The sequence below is a fragment of the Myxine glutinosa genome, chromosome 3 (genome assembly GCF_964187855.1).
Source record: "Myxine glutinosa chromosome 3, kmMyxGlut1.1, whole genome shotgun sequence".
In the NCBI taxonomy this organism is placed as follows: Eukaryota; Metazoa; Chordata; class Myxini; order Myxiniformes; family Myxinidae; genus Myxine; species Myxine glutinosa.
Genome location: NC_136263.1, coordinates 181,142,194 through 181,152,687, shown reverse-complemented (window position 1 = coordinate 181,152,687; position 10,494 = coordinate 181,142,194). Strand labels below are relative to the sequence as shown.

General features: G+C 53.7%; 1 protein-coding gene across 1 annotated transcript; it reads left to right on the top strand.

Moving 5' to 3' along the window:
* Positions 1-873: 873 nt before the first annotated feature.
* LOC137423006 (uncharacterized) lies at positions 874-3,962 on the top strand. Its single transcript, XM_068109752.2, has one exon. It carries the CDS (start codon positions 902-904, stop codon positions 1,886-1,888), a length of 987 nt encoding a protein of 328 aa, XP_067965853.2. The 5' UTR covers positions 874-901; the 3' UTR covers positions 1,889-3,962.
* The last annotated feature ends 6,532 nt before the right edge of the window (positions 3,963-10,494 follow it).

Below are 10,494 nucleotides of genomic sequence, written 5' to 3'. Positions count from 1 at the left end.
GGTTTCCATGAGTTTTCTGGAACGGGGATATTGAGACTTTTGCAGATGTGCCAGTGGATTACTCCACATACTTTGTTGTGCCTTTGGGTGTAAAGCTGCTCTGACATGAGTTTTTTTAACATCCTGATAGGAGGTGGCTCCTACTTTTTGTTTCTACGTTGCAGAACCCACACTTGTCCGATTGGCTCAGTCGCACCATTTTCTTAAAGCCAGTGGTGTAGTGTCCTTGGTCTTGGGCATTTATAATTATTCGTTCTCCATCCCAGATGAGCTGACCTCTTCTTAGCCACTCCAAAGATCCTTCTTTGTCTCTGCCCAGTCTGTCCAACTCATTTGTCTTCCTGCTCCTTTACCATTTTCCTCGTCACCGGTGTATATATCTGTTGATATTTCATTATATTTTTCTTTCGTATTTTTTTTCAATAGTTGGGGCTGTTTTCGTTGTTGTTTCTGTTTCTTCTGTGACATCTTACATTTGCACCTGTTTTTGGATTTTTTTTGCTAGGTGGGTTAGGGATACGTTATCTGGCTTGCTGTCTTCATGTTTGCACACAAATTGGATTCTGTCGTCTGTTTTCACATCACAAAGCTCACGAAGATGAGACAGCCAACTTAATTCACTGCGAAATATCATATACACATCAGAATCAAGTATTTTCCTGTGGATTCAAATTCGGACAATAAAAATCACAAACTAAATCGAGTCCTGCTGCCCTTTTGAGAGAAAGATGAATATGAGAAGGTGAAGAACCAAACAGGGAAGCTAATGGGGTGGGGGTTTTTTTTAGGGGCAGGGAAAACAGGGACAGGGCGTGGTTTCCAAGTTATATGCTGAGAACTCACACATGAACACCCGTTTTACTGCTCACACTGTCTGTGCTTATTGAGATGCAGGCACAGCATGCGGGGTTTTCCGGGCGGACTCGCACCAGAGACGATCGCACACCACTCGCGTCTCTCTGGGGGTACCGGTTTCAGACGGCGGACCCACAGGCCGCTCTCCCTGATACGCCGCAGCCATTGGACGCAGTGGGGGACGCTGAGTAACGGCTGCGAGCGTGCTCCGGTGACCATGAGAATGGGAGGAGCCCTTCAGAAGGTGACGGCGGTCTTGCAGAGACCAGCCACAGTGGAGCCGGAGGAGATAAGTGCGGACCATATGCTGGACCTCAGTAGTCGTGGGTTGCGCCACCCTCCACCTCCACTGTTCGCTTTCACGCACTTGCTCAAGCTATACCTGAGTGGGAACCGATTGCGTACTCTACCAGAAGAGCTCTCACAGTTACAATGCCTCCGCATTCTCGCGCTGGACTCCAACAAGCTGGAGGAGCTCCCTCCACCCGTGTGTGCACTCCGAGAACTCTGTCGCCTCTACCTAGGCAGCAACCGATTGCAGACCCTGCCCAGGGACTTGCATAAGCTCGAGAACCTCAAGGCTCTTTGGCTCGAAAACAACTTTTTCCGGCACTTCCCTCCTGTGCTGTGCAAGCTCCCACAGCTGCGCGCTCTGCAGTTGGGGGACAATAGGCTTCGGTCTCTGCCCGTTGGTCTCTCCTCTGCCAGCACCTTGCGCGGTCTTTGGCTCTATGGTAACCGTTTTGAAGAATTCCCAAAAGTGTTGTGCCGCATGGATTTCCTCGAAGTAATCGACTTGGACCGCAACCGCATCCTTGCTTTTCCGAACCTCGAGCATCTGGTGCACCTGAGTCTGCTCTCATACGACCACAACCCGTGCTGCGGCGTCCCACAGGTAGCTCCAGTGGTCACTTTGGTCGGGGACGGCGCCGAGGAAGCGAACCAGCAAGCGCAGCGAGCGATGAACGCAGAGCCTGTGGAGCAAAACGAGGAGTGCCCCCGCGGCATCCTGAAGCGTGACACTCGCCCTTAGCGACCATTGCAGATAGAGCATCACTTACCCGCAAACACCACCACATCTATCCCTCAGAACCAATTTGTTCATTCTTTTATTCAAAGTCTATTTTCCTTTAAAAAAAATGTTTTTCTTTATCAAATGGTTGCAGTAGAGTTGGGTGGGTAACCAACCAACACAGCCTCGACATCCATCCTTTCCACATCAATTATTAATTATTTGTCGTTACTCGTGTTTCTGAACAGAGTATTGTGTTGGGATTGAGACACCCGAACCAGAAGGGCTATCCAGGTATTGCGGATCAACCCCAAACTCTCAAGGTAACGCATGATGGCTCATTTGTCATAGCACGGCTCTGGGTTGGTGTGACGTGCTTTCAGAACAAGCTGTTTTGGACATCCAGACACAGTATATCCAAGCAATCGTGTGCAGCCTGTGGCTGCTGGTTGCATCATCTTCTGGGGGTGCCGCTGATGCAGTGCCCTCTGTTACCAGTACACTGGTACTCATTTCGCCGACATCGGAAGGATGACAGGCTGAGTCAACCGCACCTGGTGTTAATTCAACAGCACCACAGGGGCTAGAACTCAAGACCTTAAGATCTTAAGCCAGCCACCTTAACCGTTAAGCCAATGCCAGGCTTACAGTATATCCTAAAGGTACAGGTAGAGGCTATAAAGTGTCACAGCGATTACATTCCATAGCAACACAAGTAGTGGGTCATGTGTGCTGCATGCATGGTGGGTTAGACAGCCATTTCCATTATCTGCACAGAGCAAGATCTTCCAACGGTCAAACTCAGCTTCCCTGCTAGTTAATACAACCCGACTCCTGAACGCAGAACAACCTTTGCGTAATTTCAGTGGGTTGCGAGGACGTTACCGCTTAAAACTTGCAGAAACCTCGTCAAGGTTCATATGGCAGGAAAATCGTGCACTTCCTTTTCCGAAAATCGTGCATGCGAGCACAGCATGACCGTGATCATGGTCAGTGGTGATCCGTGGAAAATCGGTGGAAAATCGTGAGTGGTGATCAGTAAGTGCGTGACCGAACGTAGAGTCATAGGAAATCAAATTACTAAAAACCCAGGCTCACTGCTAACCTCCTCATTTGGTCTTCCTTTCTCTCGTCTGTAAAGCCAACTTCCCCAAGTCTGTTCAGTTCTATTCTTCCCTCCAGGGTTTCAAGACCGCTGTTCACCACTACCTCAGGTCATCCCCAACCATACTCATGATCTCTTCCATCCCAAATGACCCCGTTTCCAAGCACATCCTTTTTCCAGGTTATTGTGATTCCCTCTCCTCCTCCCCTGCTTTCGTTTGTTAGGTGTCGGTTGGTTTGTCCATTTTCTGATTCATTTCCCCTTCCTCTTACTCTGCTTGTTCTCCTTGTTTCTCCTGTTCATTCTTCCTGCGTACAGGTTGTTCACCCCCACGTGTCCTTCTCCAACTCCCCTTGATCTCACTCTCACATCTACTCTGCTGTTGGTATTTACCCTTTCTCCATATTCCATTATGCTCTAGCACTTCCATGAGCCTCGACCATGTATACAAAAAAATTAAATTGAAAAAAGAAGCATTGTTCAGTTTTTATAATCAGAGTTTGTACTTCACCAGAAAACTAGTCTCTTCACTTATTGACTGTAACGAACTTGCCGATCCACATACAAGTCTCTTCCCTAACCCTAACCCTAACCCTAACAATCCTAACAACTCAGGTCTCTGAGCTAGTCTGGCCTGACAACTCTTTAATGTACACTCTTGAAATACAACATGCTGTCCTACAGAAAGGACCTCCAACAACTCGTCGTGGAGCGTATGCTGGAAACGGGAAACACTGTTGCCATACCTGTGTGTATGTTATATGAGTGCGTGTCGTCCTCACTGAATGTCATACATCAAACATGATGGAATCATAGTCAGTACTGTATCTAAATCGAAGGTAGAGGCAGGCATTTCATTATCAAGAAGTGTGGAGGTTTTTTGTTTTTCAAAATATAACTCTTCTGCACTTTGTCAAAGTTCCATTGGAATTGTCACTGGTTGTATTAATCACATCTGACCGAATAAACGTTTACCTTAAACTGCGTCAATGGCGAACTGTTTTCCGCTTTGAGATGCAGCACCCTGTGCATGCACAAAAAGGCAACTCTGCTGGGATTTTTTTTTACACAAGGGACTCTCATGAAGGAGCTGAATGAGAAAGGACAGGTCTGAGGCTGGCCTAGACTCTAGAGGAACCCACATTCACCTGTGAGCTGTCTAACCTGGGTAATAATCTCAACCCAGCTATATGAACTGTCTACTTGGTGTGTCGCAGACAGGACGAGGCATCAATGTGTCTCCCTCGGATGGACATTCAACTGGACCTCCTGTCTGCTGGCATTAGTTGGTCGACGTTAAAGATCCTGGGGTGTACTTTGCAAAGAGTAGGTGAGCTATCGGCGGCACCATTAACAACTTACACATTCCTGCCCTAAACTACCGGGGCGGCACAGCCAATGGCAGATTAAGGGGGTGGATTGCGGATGCGGCGGCCTCCCGGGGTCCACGTGAAGAGGGGCCATGCAGGGGAGGATGAGTAGGAAATACATTGCTGACCAAACTATCATCAGGGAGCAATGCCCATATACGACGTTTATACCGTGTACAACTCACTCAGCAGCACCATTGATGTCCAAACTCACCAAAAGTTGTACAATTGTGTCTCTTATCACTGGCGACTGCTTTGTGAAAAACTGAAGCCTTTAGGGCTGTCTGTTGTCAAGCAGCTTTCGGGTACTCAATGCGTCACGTATAGAGCAGTGGCAGTCCTTCTCAAAGGTTACACTCCCACATGCGAAATGTTGGAATACCTGGCAACTGATGTGAAACACAAAGGTGAGTGCCGAAATGAAACTCAGTCGATCCTTCATAAACTGGGTGAACTGGATTCAGGTATACTCATTGTTATTTGGACTACAGTCTTACAGCTCTTCACCAGATCAGCTTAAATGTGAATGCCACGGTGTTCTTACTCGAGTCTCTTGTTAACCCTTGGATGCAGTGATTGGGCCTCGGAGGCCCACAAGGTTTTTTTTGTTGCAAAAACTATGCTGTGCAAGTTTTTTTTGGAATGAGCCTCATTTTCACCGACTTTCATATTGTTACACAAAATTCAGTGACATAAAAAAAAAAAATTCATTCAGGCTCGTGGGAAAATCTTCATTCTTCACTTATAACCCGAAAATCCGACACGAATGCAAGCCTGGGGCCTTCGAGGCCCCGCATAAATGTTGTTGTACTACTATGTTATATCATTATTTTCTTGATATGAGCCTCATTATATGCTCCTATAACTTGGTTACAAATAATTCAGTGAGAAAAATATGAAAATTAAAAAACTTTACACGAATACATTCGTTGGGCCTCTGAGGCCCAATTGTTGCATAGGTGTAGGATTTTTGACAGTTGTGGACATATACATTCTAAATAAAAGGATAAGTGAATCATATTTTTTGAGCAAATACTCCTCCATGAGCCTCAACTTTTTAGAAAAAAAAAGTTGAAAAACCAAGAACAAAATTTTTTTTAACCAAAATAAAAAAAGATTAATTACTTGTATGGGATTCTTCCAACTAATAGGATCAATGATTCACATTTTCTGAGAAAATACACATCCATGAGCATCGACTTGGAGTGAAAAAGGATATGAAAGAAAAAAAATGAATATAAAAAAACAAAAAACAAAAAACATTACACGAATACATCCGTTGGGCCTCCGAGGCCCAATGGCTGCATTTATGTTGGATTTTTGACGCCTGCATCTAAGAGTTAACTTTGTCAAGACCCAGTGGATGGAGTTTGAGGACGTTGAAGACATTGGGATTACATTTAAACCGTGTTGTCATTACGAGTACAATTCAGCCCAGACATGTAGTGCTGATGCACAACCGCCACATTGCCGATGCAGACGCTGAAGACACTGTGCTGTCACCCAAGGAGAAATTCAAGGCTGCTGTTTTCTTTGTCATAATTGATCAGCTAATCACTGCCTTGAATAACCGTCTTGAAGCATACAAAAAAAAAAATCAACGATAAGTTTGAATTTCTATCCTAGGTCCAAGGTGGCCTCTCTCTCGACTCATGAGATCGAGCAAGCCACGGGGTAAATCTTGCCCGCTCCCATCTCAACGATCCAGAATCCACGACTGAATGTGAATTTATCCAGTTTTCTACCTTCCTGCATCTCCAACACATGTTCAAAACTCACACAAACAAAGTCAGCAGAACTGAAAATGTGCCAATTCCTCAAAAACATTACCTCACCAAACATTTCCCAACAATGTAATCGCCCTTCGGATATATCTGTCGATGATGCAATCGAATCGCAGTGGTGAGGGTGAGCAGTCCTTCTCAAAAACTAAAATGTATCAAGGATGTTGTCAGGAAAGTACTGGGAGGATGTAAAATTCATCGAGAGTGAAGTACTGGGAGGACTTGACTTCTCAAAAATTATTGATGACTTCAGTCAAAAAAAGTCTAGGAAAACATCGATGTTGTGGTGCTGTGCACACACGACTCGATTGCCAGAGAGGTAGGCCACAACGCGTGGATACAACAAGAGTCTTTATTCAGAGCTCGCACTTCAGCACTGGGCGGGCTCGAGCTTAGCGCCCGCATATATGTCCCGAGGCCACGCCTTGCCCCCGGGCGTGGCCGATCGGTCGAAAGGCGGGGCATGCATTTCAGTTCCCCGCCTGGACGCTTGCGCCACCCACTGGTGCGCGGAATTATTGTCCCTTGTGCCCGCCACACGCGCCCCACCAGAATTCCCGCGCACCTGAAGGGTGAGCTTGCGGGGAAGCCGGATGACCCGGCCGAAACGCCCCCTGGCGATGCGTGCAGGGCTGGGGGGTAGCGGGATGGCGGGGCTGGGGGGTGCTCGGGGTCTGACTACCGGGGGGCGGCCTCGACGTGGAGGCAGAGCTGCTTGCGGGGGGTGGTCCAGATCGAGGTGGGCCGGCTTGAGGCGGTCCACGGAGATACGATCAGGGGCACCGCCGATGTCGACGGTGAAATATTTGTCCCCGGTCTCCAGCACGCGGAAAGGCCCGTCGTACGGGGGCCGTAGCGGTGCCCAGTGGGCGTTGTACTGCGCCGTGCGAAGCTCCAGGGCGACATGGGAGGACGGGCAACCGTGGTGTGCCGTCGGCACCGGGGCGAACCTCCGGGCGGTCTCCTGCATGGTGAAGCGCTGTTGCGCCGTGGAGCAAGGAGCCGTGGAGTCGGGAATAAATTCGCCCGGTACCCGCAGTGGTTGCCCGAAGACCAGCTCCGCTGAGGACGCGTGCAGGTCGTCCTTGGGCGCCGTCCTGAGGCCCAGCAGGACCCAGGGGAGCCTGTCGGCCCAGCTGCGTCGCGGAGGCTGGCCCGGAGCGTGGCCTTCATCGAGCGATGAAAGCGCTCGCACAGGCCATTGGCCTGGGGGTGGTAGGCCGTGGTGCGGTGCAGTTTGACGCCGAGCCCGTGCGCCACCGCGCCCCAGAGCTCCGAGGTGAACTGGGGGCCGCGGTCGGACGAGATGTCCAAGGGGGCACCGAACCGGGCAACCCAAGTGGCGATGAAGGCTTGCGCCACATCAGCCGCAGACGTCGCCACCAATGGCACGGCCTCCGGCCACCGCGCGGTGCGGTCCACCATGGTGAGGAGGTGGGTGAACCCCCGCGAGGGGAGCAGAGGTCCCACCAAGTCGACGTGGACGTGGTCGAACCGACGCTCGGGCACCGTAAACGGGGCCAACGGGGCCTGGGTGTGGCGGTGGACCTTTGCGCGCTGGCATGCGAGGCACGTCCTGGCCCAGTCGCGGACGTCCTTCCTGAGGCCATGCCAGACGAACTTCGCCGCGACGAGCTTCTGGGAGGCCTTTGTGCCCGGGTGGGGCAGGCCGTGGATGGGGTCGAAAACCGGGCGCTGCCAGCCAGCGGGCACGATGGGGCGAGGCCGGCCGAGGGAGACGTCGCACAGGAGGGCCGCGCCCATGACGTCGAACAGCACCTCGGTGACGCGGGGGCCCGTGACGGCGGTCTGCAAGGCCTGGACGCCGGGGTAGGCGGTCTGGTCCTCCGCCATCCAGGCATAGTCGATCCCGAGGTGGACCGCGTGCGCGACGGACCGGGAAAGGCAATCCGCCACCGGGTTGTCTTTATCCACGACGTGACAGATGTCCGTCGTGCACTCAGACACGGCAGAGTGGTGACGCTGCTGCCATGCCGACCATGGCTCGGCAACCTTGGCTATCGCGAACACAAGGGGCTTGTGGTCGACGAAAGCCGTGAACGGGCGGCCCTCGAGCAGATGGCGGAAGTGTCGGACTGCCAGGTGGAGCCCGAGCAGCTCGCGGTCGAAGGTGCTGTAGCGGCGTTCGTGCGGGCGAAGCTGCCGGCTAAAAACCGCCAGCGGCTGCCAAGCACCATGCACCCACTGCTCGTGCACCCCGCCCACCGCATAGTCCGACGCGTCGGTGGTGAGGGCGATCGGTGCATCGGGCGCCGGGTGCGCCAGCATGGTGGCGTTGGCCAGGGCCAGCTTTGCGCCCGCAAACGCCGCGGCCATCACCTCTGACCAGGCGATGTCACCTTTGCCCGGCATGCCCCGGCGTGCCTCGTGCAGGGGGCGGAGGAGCTGGGCGACGTGGGGCATGAAGCGGTGGTAAAAATTTACGATGCCCAGGAACTCCTGGAGCCCCTTGATCGTGCGGGGGCGCGGGAAATCCCTGACCGCCTCCACTTTGGCCAGTAAAGGGACGGCCCCGTGCCTGGTGATGCGGTGCCCCAAGAAGTCGATGGCTGCGACGCCGAAACGGCACTTTGCGGGGTTGATGATCAGGCCATGCTGGCTGGCCCAGGCATTCGAAAAGCGTGCGGAGGTGGAGCAGGTGCTCCTTCCGGGACGCGCTCGCGACTAGGATGTCATCCAGGTAGACATAGATGAAAGGTAAGTCACGCAAGACACTGTCCATGAGCCGTTGGAACGCCTGGGCCGCATTCTTCAACCCAAAAGGCATTCGCAGGAACTCAAAGAGGCCGAAAGGGGTGATGACGGCCGTCTTTGGGACATCGTCCGGTTGTACGGGGACCTGGTGGTAGCCCCGGATGAGGTCCACCTTGGAGAACACGGTCGTGTTTGCCAACCGGGCGGAAAAGTCCTGGATATGCAGGACCGGGTAGCGGTCGGGGGTGGTGGCATCATTGAGCCGGCGGTAGTCACCGCACGGCCGCCATCCTCCGCCGGGCTTCGGCACAATATGCAGAGGAGAGGCCCAAGCGCTGTTGGAGCGCCGTACGATGCCCAGCTGATCCAGCGTGGCGAACTCTGCTTTCGCCACGGCGAGCTTCGTGGGGTCGAGTCGGCGTGCCCGGGCGTAGACCTGCGGCCCGACCATGGGGATATGGTGCTCCACCCCGTGTTTGATGGCCACCGCTGAGAAGGTGGGCCGCGTGAGGGCCGGGAAACTGGCGAGGAGGCGGGTAAACTCATCCGCTGCCGGAAGGGTACAGACTAACCTCGCCGGGACGGAACCTTTCAGCAAGCCGCTTGGCAAGCCGCTCGGTGAGCCGCTCAGCGAGCTGCTCAACTTGCCGCTCAGCGAACAAGCGAGCGAGCTGAAGGTTTCTGCCTGGACGAGACGTCTGCGCTTAACGTCGACCAACAGCCCATGCACACATAGGAAGTCCGCGCCGAGCAGGGCCATTGGCACGCTGGCGGTGACGAACGACCATTGAAAGCGCTGCCCTCCGAACCGCAGTGAGAGGCAACGCTTCCCGAATGTGCGGATGGGTGTACCGTTGGCGGCAAGCAAAGCGGGGCCCCGCCACGCAGCTTGCTTGTCGGACGCGGAGGCAGGGAGGACGCTTACCTGTGCTCCCGTGTCGCAAAGAAAACGGCGCCCGGACAAGGTGTCCGTGATGAACAGGAGGCTGCCGGAATGGCCGACGCTCAGGGCCACAAGTGAGCGCTGGCCCGGTCGTTTCCCGACCCGTCAAAAGAACACGGCGGGCGGCACGTTTTAGCCTTGCGGCCGAACCTGGCATGGTAGTAGCACCAGGTTTGCGGCTGTGGTGGCCGCATCGGCCGTGCCGGCGGCGGTGGTGGTGGCGGTGGCGGTAGTGGGTAGGGCGCAGCAGCGGCCACGAGGGAAGCCGGGGGCGCTGTAGCCTCTGCACCGGGATCCACTACGGCAGCACCGTAAACCGACCGCGTGTCGCATGCCGCGAAAAACTTGCCGGCCTCTCCGGCCAGGGCGCGGGGTTCCGTGATGTTTGAACCGGCCAGTGCAAGGCACACCTGTATCGGTAGCTGGCAGAGGAAAAGTGCGCGGAATAAGAAATCCGGGCGCTGGTCCCCAAGCAGAGACAGCATGAAATCCATTCGGACGGATGGTCGTGTGTCGCCGAGGGCGGGAAGGTCCAGGAGGCGGTCGGCACGTTCGACTTCTGTGAGCCCGAACGTGGCGAGGAGGAGTCGTTTGAGCGCCTCGTACTTGTGGTCGCCCAGCGGGCGCCGAAGGATGGACACGACGTGGGCGGCCGTGCCGGGCCCGAGGGCGGCGACCACGTGGAAGTACCGCGTCTCGTCCGCCGTGAT

Excerpts from the sequence above, each read along its gene's own strand:
- LOC137423006 (XM_068109752.2), top strand. The coding sequence starts at position 902 with ATGCGGGGTTTTCCGGGCGGACTCGCACCAGAGACGATCGCACACCAC.